At 50.1% G+C, this 15,618-nt stretch overlaps 1 protein-coding gene across 7 annotated transcripts in view; it reads right to left on the bottom strand.

Moving 5' to 3' along the window:
* The window catches only part of SLC6A1 (solute carrier family 6 member 1), a 46,653-nt gene that overhangs the window by 21,259 nt on the left and 9,776 nt on the right, over positions 1 to 15,618 (bottom strand). The window contains exons 1-5 of one of the 7 annotated variants that reach the window (XM_063806597.1): positions 5,286 to 7,207; positions 3,173 to 4,015; positions 2,314 to 2,375; positions 603 to 993; positions 78 to 209 (exon numbers count right to left, since the gene is read on the bottom strand). In XM_063806597.1, the coding sequence (XP_063662667.1) occupies positions 78 to 209; positions 603 to 840 (370 nt within the window). In that variant the 5' untranslated portion in view covers positions 841 to 993; positions 2,314 to 2,375; positions 3,173 to 4,015; positions 5,286 to 7,207. Of the gene's footprint in view, positions 1 to 77; positions 210 to 602; positions 994 to 2,313; positions 2,376 to 3,172; positions 7,208 to 15,618 lie in introns of those variants that run through there. The other 6 variants (XM_063806596.1, XM_063806598.1, XM_009444907.4 and 3 more) reach the window with 6 other exon arrangements.

Here is a 15,618-nt window from a genome sequence, read left to right as displayed (position 1 = left end):
AGCTCGCTCTCTCCAGAGGGCAAGAGGTGTATGTGGGCAGGGGCACCACCACCCAGGTCCCTGATCTGCAGACTTACCCTTGAACATAGGAGCCAGCTTCCATACCCCTAGCCCCCCGATGGAGGTGTACTGGCCCAGGGAGCACTCCAGCAGGAAGAGTGGGACCCCCGCAAAGATGAGTGTCAGGAAATAGGGGATCAGGAAGGCTCCTGCAGGTAAAGAAGACAGAGCTCGTGGCCCCAAGACTTTCAAGACCCGCCCTGGTAGAGGGAGTGTCGTGGGTCTGGGTCCCCATCCGGTATTTCTTTATACCTGCCTCAAAAGCAGGACCCACAGCCAACCACAGGCCCAAGGAAAGCCTTATGTGAAATACATCCCATTTTTTGCAGGTGAATAGATGAATTTCTTGGTATCATTAACAGAGGACAATTGTCCTTCAGGAATCTTTTGATAAAGGGACAAGAAACAAGAAATGGGGCCTGGTGCTCCCTCTGGAGTCTTTAGGGGGGCTTTTCTCCTACAGTTGCCCCAGAAAAATGCCTAAGCAGGATCCTTTTTGCAGGGTCCAGACCCAGCCAGGAGGTCCCCAGGCCAGCACCTACCCCCACCATTTTTCCCGCAGAGATAGGGGAACCTCCAGACGTTGCCCAGGCCGATGGCATAGCCCACACAGGACATGAGGAAGTCGAAGCGGCCCTTCCACGTGTCCCGGTCGGGGAGGTCTGCCGCCTTCTTCTGCACCTTGACCACCAAGGTTTTGGGCTTGTCATTGGCCACAGGGGCCTCGCTGACCTCGGTGGAGATCTGCCCGTCGGCCACCTTGCTGCCGTTGGTCGCCATGTCTCGGAATTTGGACGCAGGGGTCCTGGCAGATGGACGTGCGATGTCACCCCCGGTCCACGTGGACAGCAGTTTTGCGGCTCAAGGGCACCCTAGGAGGACGGGGTGGGTAACAGGCACAGAAAGAGAGTAGGACCTTGGAGTTGCCTCACCCTAAAATGACAAAAACAAAATAACCCATAAACAAGCTAGGGGCTTGAAAAGGCTCTCTATAAGCCCTCTTCCTCTCACCCGCCCTTGCTTCTGGAGGAAGGAAGGTGACTTTTGTTTCCAAAGACACAGCGATGTTTCCTGGCCTAGCTTCAACTCTGGCCATCTGTGTCCAACCCTCTGTTGTATGTCCTGCTCAGAGGAGAAATCTGAGGCCACCAAACTTCCAACAGGAAATGTTAAGTACTTAATCATAAAATCTTTAACTTTGCCTCCAAGGATGCAATTGGGAGCCTTGTCACACTCTGCGGCCATACTAGCTATCGCCAGGGTGAGCAAGAAAGAAGCTCCACCTGTGGCTGAATGGGGAGAAAGGTGTCCCCACTACGGAAGTGTCTGGGTGAAGACGACAGAGCCTAGGAGTTACGACCTCTGATCACAGTCCACTTTACCACATTTTTTTTTCTTTTTTGAGATGGAGTCTTGCTCTGTTGCCCAGGCTGGAGTGCAGTGGTGCCATCTCAGCTCACTGCAAGCTCCGCCTCCCGGGTTCATGCCATTCTCCTGCCTCAGCCTCCCGAGTAGCTGGGACTACAGGTGCCCACCACCACGCCCAGCTAATTTTTTTTTGTATTTTTAGTAGAGACGGGGTTTCACCATGGTCTCGATCTCCTGACCTCGTGATCCACCCGCCTCCGCCTCCCAAAGTGCTGGGATTACAGGCGTGAGCCAGCCACTGCACCCTGCCCCGACTTTACCACTTTTGAGCTGTGTGACTTTAAGTACACTCAACCTCTGTGTGCCCCTATCTTTTAAAATGAGGATGACACTGGTACATCTCTCACTGGGTTGAGGAAGTCCTGAGTCTATACTTTTAACAAGCTCTGCCAAAGGAGATTCTTATACTGGCAGCCCAGCCCTGGCCCTCAGCTAAGGGCCACTGGTTTAGATGACCTCTTTCAGCCTTCAGTCACCCCAAGATATTCCACTGACGCTCTGCAGCCTTCTTACCTTTTTAGTTCCAGGGGCAGCGTGGGGTACAGTACAGTGGAGGAAATTGGGCTGAGACTAGTCCTGAGTTCAAATCTCTGGTCTGCCTTCTACCAGCTGAGTACTACTGCTCAGTACTACTACTCAATACTACTACCAAGTACTGCTGTTGTGTGTGCTTAGTTTCCCCATGTATAAAATGGGGGCAATCCCCTCTGGCTTGTAGAGTTGCATCAAAACTCAGCTGTAATCGCTGCAAGAGTGCTTTTCGCCAACCTGGTTAAGAGAGAGAACTCCACTCATGGATGTTGTTACCGGGGCTGTTGATGTTACCTGATGGTCGTCGGGGGTGGGTCAGCTCCAGAAGGCCTCCTTCTGCCACCCTGGGTGAGATCCTGCAAAGCAGAGAAGGGGAGGAGAGGAGGGATGGTGAAGCAGTGATGGGGCAGGCAGGCAGCTCCTACAGAGGGCAGCAGGGGTGCAGGAAGCCTGCCAGGGCGTCTGGGCTGTGTGCGTGTCCCGCAGAGCGTCCCCAGCCAGGGTGGCCGCAGCGAGACCATGCAGCATGGCACTGGCCCTTGGGGTGCTGGGAACATGCAGGAGTGGGGCCCGCTGCCCTCGGGACAGCTGTGGGCGTGGGATGAGGGCAGCGTGGAGAAGACATTCCATAATTTTATCAGAGGAAAAGAGAAACCAACAGAGGGGCTGCTGAGACTTTTCTCTGTCCTCCATCCAAACTTGTGGAAATGTAACAAAAAGACCACGTAAGAACACGAGAAAGAGCACCTTGTTCTGGGGTGAGAAAGGCAGGTTTCTAGACAGTTTATTTCGAATTATCCCATTTTGCCCCCTCCCCCCACATCTATTTTTAAAAAGGATATACCCAAAGATGGTTAAAATGCTTAGTTTTTGAGTGACTTTTGTTTTCTTCTTTGTGCTTTTTTAATTTCTATAATGCTCTACAAAACTGATTTAAATTAATAATATAACAAAAAATAAACTTATGGAACCCTCAGAACAAACCAGAACATGTGAAGCGGTCTGCATTCCCTCAGAGGTGGGAGCTGCGCCAAAGCAAGGTGCGGCGTGGCCCTGGCCCTCCCCACGCGGCCTCCTCCCCGCAGCTTTGCCCGGCGGGGGCCCAGTCCGCTGTGCACTCGCCCTCCAGCCCCTCGCATGCAGTCCCCATTACCAAACACCATCATCTCCTCCCAGAGTTCACGGAGAACCAGGCCATCTTCAGATAATCCAAACTTTCCTAACACCCCTGCTCCTCGTTCTCAGGGATGGCCTGCTCACTTTGAACTCCTTCACGGCACACAGGCTGGTCTTGGATGCCCATCTAGATCCTGGCCTGGGCATGGCAATGTTAGAGAGAGCTCTGGACTCAGTAGGGTGCCTGCCTCCCCTTCTGGAGAATGGCAGGATAGTAGGAGGCGGCCGATTCTGTGGTCTACCAGGGACTCTTGGGATACGCAGGAGAGAGCAGCCTCAGCCATTAACTCTGGTAACAATGATGCCCTTAACGGTCCCATGATCTACCCTTGTGGGCTCCAGCTGCCATATTTGTTCAAAATGATCCAATCACCTTGAATCAGGACTGACCACCTGACCCAGGCTAGCCAATCAAATTCCTTCCCTGGAATTTGGCATGGGACCCAGGAAGAAGGGCAGTTTTGCCAGTGACTTGGGGACTCTGGGGCAGCCATCCTCTGCCCATCTTGTACTCAGAGTGAGATTTGGTCTGCTGAGGAAGGAGAAAACTAGACATCAAAAGACAGAGTGTCTCAAAGCTCCTAGTTTGCAGTTCCAGGCTTTCTTCAGGCTGGTGCTTGGATTTTACAAAACATTCCCATAGTCATGAAATAGATGTTTTGCTTACATTGGCTTGGGGGTTCCTGTTGCAATCTTAAATCTCTGCACCATCCCTCTGGTTCACCAGGAAGTTCAGTCCATGAGTTCTTCTCCATGACTATATTGAGCACCTCCTCATGCCAAGCCCTGAACGATCAGAGACGGTGGCTGCTCTGAAGACCTCACCATAAAGAAGACATACATGTGATTTCCAATTTCTGGAATACGGGGATATGTATTCAGATTCAGCCAAATGCCTATAATTCCCTACGAGGAGCCACATGACTATATTTGGAGTTTTCCTTTTAGAAGATGTGGCACATATGAAGATAAACAAAGTAAAGCCATGAATTGATATAACTCATACTTCTTTGAGGATTTAGAACTGAGAAGGCTCTTTGACTTACACAGCAGCAAAGCCACCCTGGTGCTGAGTCAGACAGACCTCGGCTCCCTCCAACACCTACTAATGCTGGGTGAGTTACTTCACCTCTCTGACCCTCATCTATAAAATGGGAAGATAATAATAACTCCTTCCGAGGGTTATGGTGATGATTAAATGAGATCATGTGTGTAAAGCATGTACAACTATGCCTGGCATATAGTTAGGGCTTAGGAAATCTCAGCCATTGTTATCACTGCAATGGCCACCATCTGGGTATGGGTCCATTGTTCTTAATTTGGCATTTGCAACTTCCCAGAAGGCTACAACAACAACAATAATAATACCGAATAACGTTTATTACGGGCTTACTATTCAGGTCTTTCAGTGTCTTCAGCATTTTAAAAAATCCAATGGAAATCATCCTTTTAGTCACCCTGGGGAATACCAGCTAACAGAAATGCCAAGTCTCTTGGCTTTGGGCTGTCTTTGTACCAAAGCAAAGAGGTCTAGCTCAGCACCTTGGGCCAGTCAGAAGCTGGGAGCGGTACATTTGTTTGTTTAGTTAATACAAAAATAGTTATTCTGTAATAAAGTCTGGTAGAAAAAAAAAATCCCAATCATCTGGTCCACGGGAGGAAATTGATAAAGAGCCTCCTGCTAGTAGTGAACATGCCTGGGACCCAATGCTTAAATGGAGTGGTCCCAGGAAGCGTGCCTCACCCACACACCTGGGGAACAGTGCATCCGCAATTTTAATTCCTGGCACTTCCCTCTCCTATGAAACATAACATGCAGAAAGCACAGGTGTGTGTGAGTTCACGGCAGGGTAACTTGGCTGTCTTTCTAGAACATTTCTCTGAAGCAGAACCAACCTTTTTGCAAGTTGTTACTTTTCCTTTCCCAAGACACACCCCTGTGTTTTGTGGCTCTCTTGGATCATGTTGGAGGACAGCTCTGCGGGTCTGTAGTGGCAAGACCACGCATTTCTTCCACCTCGCCCTGAGTGCCAGCCTGTGATCAGCCTCCTTTACCTGCTGGTGGAGCAGGCGGAAGAAACACCTCTCACCTTCTCATGATCTGGGCATTTTTCCAAAGCCTTCTTCCAGCGTCTTCCAGTTCTTCTTCATCAGGTGACAACATTCTGCAGACCCAGCATGCGGCTCCACATTCCTTCAGGTGCATACTATACCACGATTAACTTAATTCCACCAAAGTCACGTTCAAAGGGCACTATTAACGTGAGACCACCAGTGATGGCAGGTCAGGTCCTCTGTACTCACTCACTAACACATTCATTCTGCAAGTATTTACTGAGCACATGCTATGTGCTGAAACGACAATGGAGCCGTCTCTTCAAGCATTTTGTATTCTGAACTACACCCTGGTCACCAGAATCCGAATCAGTGAACTAACAGGTTCCAGCAGAAAGATTCATTTCTGTAAATACTTACTGAGGCCTCCCATGTGGGTGGAGCTGGGGTGGACACTCAGGGTGTGAGAATTTAATAAGACAAGTCCCTTGCCCTTGTCAAGGTCATGGCCTAGAAGGAAAAATATTTCTGCCTATAGCTGATCATAATACCCTGTGATAAGTGCTGCAAGAGGTGTAAGAACAAGACACGGGAGGCCTAGAAGAAACGCATTAATATAGCCAGAGAAAGTATCCTAGGCAAGGGGTCCTTTGAGCAAGGCTTTGAAGGTTGAATAGGTGTTCATCAGGTTTAAAAAGAGAGAAAAGGCATTCCAAGTGGAGGGAAACACATGTACTAAAGTATACAGTGTGAAGCTAGGAAGGTCAGTATATGAAGGGTCTTGGACACCGGGCTAAGGAACCTGGGGACTAGCTGCAGGGATGGGGCAGGGCTGATAATGGGATCAGATTCGTAAACCAGAAGGTGACTTGCTCATGGGGCCTCTGGGAAGGACGGAGTTAGTGAAAGACACTCCAGGCAGGAAGATGGTAAAACATTCCAAGGATATCCCATCCTTCCTCAGTGTATGCTCTATGACCAAGTGTTAAAGCCATTGATAAAAATGGGGCCAAACCAAGCACAAAGAATTCCTCTGCCAATCTCTGAATGATAAGATGCTTTGTAGGGAAAGAAAACATGTACAGTTTGGAAGCCCTACATCAGAAGTGGCAAAATGGGTCAAAACTGGCCCTTAGGCTTGTTTTATTTGGCCTGAGCAAAAAAGAAAAAAAAAATTCAGTCTGAATTAGGAGCCAGAAATGGGACTCTCTGGGATACAGTATTTCAAACAGAGGGAGCAGCAAGTGCAAAGGCCCTGAGGCACGAAGGAGCCTGGCACTTTTGAAAGACACCAAGGTGCCCAAGGTGGTTGGAGTCCAGTGTGAGAGGAAATGGATTCAGGCAGAGGTGGTGGGCAGGGGCCAGGTCACACAGGTCTCAGAGGTCACAGCAAGGATTCAGGTTTCATTCTAAGTGGGATGGGAGGAAGTGGGGGTTGAAGTGGTGGGGGAGATCTGACTTACGGTTAGTTTTAGAGTCTCCCTCTGGCTGCCCAGAAAAGGCTGCATAGGGGCAAGGGGGAAGCAGGGAGACATGATCAGAGGCTGCCAGTCCAGAGAGATGATGGTGGCTTGCATGGGGGTGGCTGGATGGGCAGAAGTGGGGGGAAGTGTCACTGACACCCAGGATCTATTCTGGAGGTGGGGCCCGTGGGCCATGGGCCTTGCTGGATGATTGGCTGTGAGCAGCCCAGCCCTGGACCAGATGGCAGGCAAGCGGGAGGGAAGTGTGTGGAAACCGCCTTGGACAATCTCCCTCTGTCCCACTGCATCAGAGGGACAGGCGGCTGCGTGGGGTGGGGACCTAGGCAGAGACCGAGAGGCCAGGGCTGGAGTCTCAGGGCTGCCATTGTCCCAGGCCATGGCCCCGCCATGGAGTGAGTGGGGAGCCCTGAAAAGCCAGGGAAGCGAGGAGGGGGAGTAGTGGGTCTGGGAGTAGGGCCTGCTCTTCCCCTCCCCCCATCCCCACCCCACTCCCTCCATGAGACTGTGCTCATGCCTGCTTTGCTTTGCTCTCGTTCTGTAATTACAGAAATTACAGAGGCTCGCTTCAGACTGCAATCACTCTAGTTTGCCTTTATTTCTTTTTGAAACTCTGTGGTTCAAGAAAGAAATTAATATTGAGTTTGGCTTCATTCCAAGGGGAAACATAATACAGTTTATTCTCTGCCTTCGGGAAAAATGCTAGGCTCAATCCATTGGACAAGGCTTTATTGAGCATCTGTTGTGTACCCAGACTCATGCCAGCTCCTATCGAAGGAGAAGAGCTAGCATTTATTGAGCGCCTATTGTGTGCCAGGCATTTCACAGGCACTATATCATCCGGGAATCATTCCATCTATGTAAGCCAGGGCTACTTCACCCATCTGACAGATAAGGAAACAGCCTTGCCAACTTGGGGTCTCAAATTGCCCAGTGATTCAGGGCCTTGCTTCTCAAAGTGCGGTTCTTCAAGAGACAGCATCAGCATCACCTGGGAGCCTGTCAGAAATGCAGAATCTTGGGCCCCACTCAAGACCTGTGGAACGAGAAGCTGATTTTTAAACAGGTCCCGTGATTTAGGCACATAGGAAAGCTTCAGAAGCTGTTGTTAGGAATGACCCAGATTATTTCATGGGACTTCGTTCAAATCTCTGTGTAATAGGGCTACATATCTGGCTTGCTTGAGTCTCAATTTTCTCATCTGTAAATGTGGATTTCACAGAATTGCTCTGAGAATTGCATGATAATGCATGGAAAGAGGCCAGCCAAGGGCCTGGCACACAGGAAGTGTCAATAAATAGCAGCTTAGGCTGCCACTCAAAGAGATGAATGGCCGCAAAAGTGCTTTGTAATTGAAAAATGTTATACAAATGTGAAGACCAATTAATAGTGGATGATCAGGTACAGAAGGTTAGAGGGAGGTTGGAATTGTGTGGGACAGCCGGTGCTGTGGGCAGTGCTTGCCACGCGCTGTCCTGGAGGTCAGGGAAAGCTCCCTGGAGAAGGTGCCCTAATGGAAAGGGAGCCGCCAGAGAGGGTCTCCAAGGCCCAGCATTTTAACAAGACCTCAGAGGCCAGCCAGGCCTGTGGTGGGATGCAGGCTACAGGAGAAATGAGCTGGCTGGGACAGCTCGGGGTCTAAATGGGAGGCCTCCCTTCTTGGACCTCAGCCCCATGCACAGTGGTGCTTAGGGCCAAGACCCAGCTGGTCTCCTTCCTGGTCCAAACTTGCTGCATGCCAAACTGGTGCACCTGGTCTACCATGGCATTCTATAGATGAAGAAAAAAACCCAGCAAGGACTGGTGGCTGGCCCAAGGTCACACAGCCTGAGAGTGGCCTGAACCTTACGGACTCCCAACTCCCAGCCAGCCGCATACTCTTACTCAAGAGATGAAGGAAAGCAGTTTCATGCCTTGGTATAAATCCCTCAGTTGCCTCCACGTACCTGAGAGGGAATTTGCAGAAGCAGGTGACTTTGTCAGTAGTATTTATCGCATGCCTACTCTTCACAACATCCCACTGTGATTTTCAAGTAAGCTACTTATTTTCTCAAAGTTTTTGTTTTGGCCGGGCGCGGTGGCTCATGCCTGTAATCCCAGCACTTTGGGAGGCCGAGGCGGGCGGATCACTAGGTCAGGAGATCGAGACCATCCTGGCTAACACGGTGAAAACCCGTCTCTACTAAAAAATACGAAAAATTAGCTGGGCATGGTGGTGGGTGTCTGTAGTCCCAGCTACTCGGGAGGCTGAGGCAGGAGAATGGCATGAACCCGGGAGGCGGAGCTTGCAGTGAGCTGAGATCGCGCCACTGCACTCCAGTCTGGATGACAGAGCGAGACTTCGTCTCAAAAAAAAAAAAAAGTTTTTGTTTCTTCATCAATAAAGGAGGTCAATAGTAAGCCCTTCCCACTCTGTGATGACTGGATTTGAATTTTCTAGCACCGTGCCCAGTTCAGCAAGAGCTAAATACATTGATGCTAAACTGATCATTGGTCCCATTTTGCAGATGATGGCACTAAGGCCCAGAGAGGTCAAATGACCTGCCCAAGGTCACACAGGACTTGACCCAGGCCCTCTGAGTTATAGTCTGGTGCTATTTGCTTGTCCAGAAAGTGCCTCCCAGGCGCTGGCCTGTGTGAAATTCCCTGAAACCATTAGACCTATCAGGCCTCATGATCTGATCTGCCCAAGCATGCCTGCTGGATGCCAGAGGGAGAGAAATGTGACTGCATGGAGATGAGTTTGCCTAGCCTCACTGTCCTAGGACAGATGAATAAATGGAAGCTCTATCCCTTCCCCTCTGCTCTCAGCCTCTGAGAGCCTAGAAGTCAGGTTTTCTAGGACACCTCTGAAACCACAATGTGGAAGAAGGCCAGAGGGCATCCCCACCCCGACAACCCAGGCGAGAACAAATTCAACTTTGCGACTACTGGAATATGACAGACCCATCCAATGGTGAAACAGATTCCAGGAGGATGGTTCTCCTTCTGCAGCCGCCTACAGAAAAGAAAAATTCCCCAACTTTTCATTAACAAGGGGTGAAAGAAAAAGAAGAGCTCAGTACAGGGAGGAAGTGAGCTGGACATACTTACTGATGTGCCAGGGCCACTCTAAATGCTTTCTGTCTATTCAATTGCTTTTAGCCCCCATTTTATTGATGGGTAAACTGAGGCACAGAGAGGTTAAAGTGACGTGCCAAAGGTCTCCCAGTTAGGAGCTAGGGATGCCAAGCCTTGACCCAGGCAGCTGAGCTCCTGTGTCCAAACTCTTAACCACTCTGCTGTCTCTAATGGGGTACCTGTGGAACCCCCCAAACCCTCCATTTGGGGTGTACAAGTATGGCCTGTCCCCAGCAGCCACCTCCCTCCAGGACAAACCTCCACAAGGACAAGGCCTGCTGTTCTTTTTAAGAAACCCAAGAGAGGCTGCTAGCATGAGAGCCTCTGAGTTCTGGCTCCAAAATGGCTCCTATGGTTGCGTTGGACAAAGCCTACAGGTATCCAGGGAGACCCCGGGAGGTCACGTGGGATTCTGGCTGAGCTGTGGGGCTGCAGGCTCTAATCAGAGTCCCCAGGAGGCAGCCAGCCTCTAGGGGCAGCACTCCCCTCTTGGAGACCCCAGCTCTCCTCCAACTGCAGACATGGCCCGTGCCTTGCAGCTGCCGCGAGGAGCTGACCTGAGGAGGAAGGGCAGTTAGCTTGACGCCCTGAAGTCCAGTAGACACAGGTTTGAAATCTCTCTCTAAACTTACTAGCTGTGTGACCTTATGCCAGTCCCTTCCCCTCTCTGTGCCTCAGCTTTCTTCTGTGTGCAAGCAGGACAGTTAGACTCCAATTTCCAGCTCCGCTTCACTCTGATCCAATCCTGCTTGTCTCGCTCACACGATCAGTGGTTTACTAACGTCTGTTCTGGTCCCTAATTATCTGTAGTGCCCAACTGAGAACTTCATTTTGTCAAGGCAATTTTCAATCTGATCCGCATCGACTGTGCACCTCCGGGGAGCCGGGCCTCATGCTGGGTGCTGAGGGACAAAGATGCAAGTTGGAGTCTGAGTCCTGCTGCCACTGAGCTCTCGGGACAGCTGGGAGATGGGCCATGGACAATCCACATCCACGGGGTAAGTTCTTCCACAGCATGCAGAGAAGGAGAGGTGGCACCCTGCCCCAGGGTCTGGGTTCAGGCAGGCAACTGGGAGGGGTAGCATTGCGGTTGGTGGAAAAGGGAGCAGAAGTGGGGATATTTTTAAAATAATCACAGCTAGAGGAGCAGGACCGGACTCCTTGCTTTTAACTGCAACCCTAACCACTCCTGGTCCATTCCAGGCAGAGAGAACAAAGCCAAAATACAGAACACATTTGGAGACAGTGAGGAGGCTTGTTGGGGGCTAGAATCTGGGGTGATTTAGGGGAACGTGGCCAGGAAGCCGCCAGTAGTAGTGAAGAGCTCTGATGCAGGAAAAGAGGGCGCATCTTACCCTGTAATAAGAATGATGATCACACCGAAGGCTGAGGAAGTGCTTAATATATTTACTGCATTTCTGTACTGCACACTGTACAGATGAGGAAGCCGAAGTTCAGACAGTAAAACAACTTCCCAGCTCCCAGACACTGCAGTTTGATTCCAAAGCCCATGTTCTTAACTATCCCTCTCCACTGTGGGCATGGGGTGGTCACCAGGGCTGCCACCTGAACTGTGGAAGATGGGGAGATTTGACGTGATGGTGACTTGGCAAGACCGCCCAGCAGCTGTGTGGGGAGGAGGAGAGGAGAGGGAGCATGGGTGGAGGTTGCTGTAACAGGGATGGTGCAAGGATAAGGGACAGTGCCTGAACCAGGACCATGGTGGGGGTGAGGAGGAAGGCCTGGTCGCCCTATACAATATGGCTTCTCTCGTGACTAATTACGGATTCTTCTATCTTAGCTTCCCAGCTGCACTGTCACCTATGCAAGAACGGGGCCCAGGTCTTCCACCCGCTCTGCTTCCCCGACAGCAGGCAGCTTGAACAGTGCTAGATATGCATGCGCTCTTCTGGGTTCTGCCCTCTATGGCAGAGGACATTGTTCTTACAAGGCCTCAGCACAGAAACGTTCGCTTGGGAGAAGGTGGCAGGTCTACAGAGCAATGGTGTGCTGGTAAGCTTTAACAATGGGCTCTCAGGAAACAAAACAGAAGACTCAATTTGCAGCATCTGCTGATTTCTGTGGTGTAAACACTCCCACTGTGGCCTGTGCAAGGTACTAACATGAGGTCATAGGATTGGGTATGTGCCATCTGTGAGCAGGCTCCAGCACACCACTGAGCCTTAGGCCTGTTTCTTCTTGTGGGGCCAGCGAGGCATGCTCTCGGGCAGAAACTGGCCTTGCTTCCTGAGTGGTTTAATGCTGGAAACTCTCTTGATTGCTTCCTGTAAGGAAAGCCCTGGACGTCAACCCCTGGGCTGGCCCTGGAGTGCATGCTGGGGCTGGTGGGTGCCCGCAGAGATGTCTGCTGCAGGATGAGGAACATCGAACCCTGGGATCAGACACAGGAACTCAGAGGCATCTCCCTGGGTGGATTTGAAAGAGTGGAGAGGGATGGAGAGAGAGGAGGGTGGGAAGGAGGGGAAAGGAGAGAAAAGGGTATGGAAGGAGAGGAGGAGAGAAACAGACAAGGAGGAGGCTGGGGTAAAGGAGCAGAGTGATGAGGAGGAAAACAGGAGGAAGAAAGGAGGAGCACAGGAAGGGATCAGAAAGGGGAAAAGAGGAAAAACAAGGGCAGGAGGAAGGAAGGACAGAAGAGAAAACAGACGTGCCATTCACTGCTTGTAAGCTGGGCAAGGCTCCACTGTGTCAGCTCACTGAACCCAAGGAGGGGGGAAGGAGCCTACCTTTCAGCCAAGAGAAGCCTGAGGTTGGCGGAGGCCAAGGTCAAAAGTGGCTGAGGAGCCGGGATTTTTGAACCCAGGCTGCAGGGCCTGTTCCACTGACTTCCTTCAGTTGGTTCTGACTGTATTTGCTGGGGGCCAGCCCATTAGTCTCAACCTTCCACTCAGGGCAGCTGTCTCCCATTGCCAGCTTGAGCACCCAACCCTGTGCTGGGCACGAGGGCGAGCCCCTGTGGAACAGGTCCGGGTGCCCACCCTCTGCACCCTCACCACCTGTTCCAGGCTCCTTTCTTCCTCCTGCCTCTGAGGGGTGTGGGGCTTTCTGGAGGACTTCAGTTCCAGGGGATGCCTCTGTAAAAGCCCTGTGCTCAACCGGCCAGAAAGGACTGACTTAGACCAGGAAATAAGAGCGGCACGATGACCTTTTGCCATTCTTTTACATTGCTCTTTGCCTTTTAAAACACACTTGTAAGAAGCCCGTGGGGTTAAAATAGCTGTTCATTCCTCTTCAAGATGTGCTTGGAAGGCTCCGACGGGCATTAAGATAAAGGCCCTTTAAGAATTCAGATTTGGGGAAAAGAAAAAATAACACTGCAAGGGCTGGCTGAACTAAACGATGAACTAAATAAGTCACGTGCAGGAGCACAGCCCAAACAGAGAGCTGGCTTAGGGTCGCAGAAGGCATATCCATGACAGTGGCTGCAGACAGCGCCATGGCTCCTTATCAAGTGTCCACACCTGGGACTCCATTTCTCTCTCAACAGCTCTGCAGGCTCTATCAGCCCCTTCTAGAGACAATCAGACTGAGCCCCAAAGAGAAACTGTCTGGATCAAGATCACACAAGGTCACAATAAGAACCACCAGGGATCTCAACGTGGTGGTTGAGCCGAATGGGTCCCACAACTATGCTTGGTTGAGTGGTATCAGATTTGAATTTTAGAACTTGAACTTGCATGCTTTGGAGAAGGGAAGTGGTGATGTGTTTTCTAGTTTACTACAAGTCCCACCATTACTGTCATCCTATCGCTGACCTCTTTACTCATTTCTGTGACCTGTCTGGCCCTCAATGGCCCCTGAATTTGCAATCCTTGTATACACGGTACAATCTTAGTCACTCAGTAGAACTCTTTCTCTAAGCAGTGGAAGATGGATGAGGGTTAATATTGCCCCTTTCCTGGGGGATATGTCAAACTCTTGGGGGTGGTGAAGTTTGAAAAAGCATGTTTGGTGTTATAGTTTTATATCTGGGAAACAACAAATCCTATTGGTTTCTTAATAAAAGCTCAGTTGGATTTAAAAAACTGCAGAGAGACTCTGCTTTAGAATATTCTGCAAGAATGAGGGAGGCGTGTATTTTCAGAGTCAATTAAGGGTCAGATTCCAGGGTCTAAAATATTTTCCCACAATATAAAGGCTAATTTTATTTTTAAAAGACTTGAATGCTCACGTTCACCAGTGCATCTGTTCTTGACTCACTCACTTAGCTGTGGAAAGGAATTTTATGGTATAGAGCCCCTTGTTTTTGTAAAGTGGAAACTCCTATGTAGCAAGAACAGTCTACCCATTTGGTAAAATCGGATTCTTTTTTTTTTCTGAGACAGGGTCTCACTCTGTCACCTAGGCTGGAGTGCAATGGCATGATCTTGGCTCATTGTAACCTCTGCCTCTCAGGCTCAAGCAATCCTCCCACCTCAGCCCCCTACGTAGCTGGGACTACAGGCATGTGCCACCATGTCTGGCTAAAAATCAGATTTTTATTGAACAAATTTTCTTTAAGTCCCATGAACAATGAGCAATGCCCTCTTCTGCCTGCCCCTATCATGGCTCCTGACAAACAAACTTCTGATCACTCTATGATATCCCAAGCAGGAGCTCTTCATAAGTATGCCCATTGTTCGTGGGACTTAAAGAAAATTTGTCCTTCCCTAGGGGCAAGGACACCCAGTTTTGAGTTTCAGCTCTGGTTCAATGCTGTGTGACTGTAGGTTAGTCACCTACTCTCTCTGTCTAAAACAGAAGTGATAACACCTACTTCTAGGGCTGCTATGAGGATTAAATGGGGAAATATGTAGTTAGTACAGCATCTAGGACATAGTAAATGCTTGATACCTGGCAGATATTATAATAAACCACCTGATCAGGGCTTTCATTTATATTTTTAGTTAGTGATGGGAAAAAGTCCTGGGTGGAAGGCAGGCCAGTGTTATCTTTTTTTTGTTGTTGTTGTTGAGGCGGAGTCTTGCTCTGTCGCCCAGGCTGGAGTGCAGTGGCGCAATCTCAGCTCACTGCAAGCTTTGCCTCCCGGGTTCATGCCATTCTCCTCCCTCAGCCTCCCGAGTAGCTGGGACTACAGGCGCCCGCCACCACATCTGGCTAATTTTTTTGTATTTTTAGTAGAGACGGGGTTTCACCGTGTTAGCCAGGATGGTCTCGATCTCCTGACCTCATGATCCACCCGCCTCAGCCTCCCAAAATGCTAGGATTACAAGCGTGAGCCACTGCGCCAGGCCCAGTGTTATCTTAACCTATAGGCAATCAATATAAAGGAATGGTGGGAGTCACTGGGAGATGCTGATCGAATCAAATTCTTAGGGCAAATTGTTTATTAAACATGATTCCCAAAGTGGACATGTGTATGTATCTTGCAATTTGGCACACCCGTTAAAATCCTGGTTAAATGTCAACCATCTTTATTTGTTCACTGAATCAGTCTCCCTGACCCCTCTCCTGCCTGCATAGAATAGGGGTGTCAGGATCCAAGGTCTTCAGCTCATTGCCTCATAGCTTGGCATCCAGCCCCAGCAAACAAATGACCCTCTCTCTCAGGGGACCCAGAAACAGGTTGCTATCTCTGGGGGTGGATTTGCTCAAACAGGTTTGCGGAAACAAACAAAATGGTTGCTTGCATCTCAATCATCAGGATCCCAGCTCTTACCAGCGCTTTTCAAACAGCCAAATGCCTGAGTCCAGCACCCTCTTTCCGCTTCCAAAATGGAATGGGGTTGTCTGCCAGCCTGCATCT

The sequence above is a fragment of the Pan troglodytes genome, chromosome 2 (assembly GCF_028858775.2).
Source record: "Pan troglodytes isolate AG18354 chromosome 2, NHGRI_mPanTro3-v2.0_pri, whole genome shotgun sequence".
NCBI classification, from domain to species: Eukaryota; Metazoa; Chordata; class Mammalia; order Primates; family Hominidae; genus Pan; species Pan troglodytes.
The sequence above is the reverse complement of the archived record's forward strand: the minus strand, read 5'-3'. Positions and strand labels throughout refer to the sequence as shown.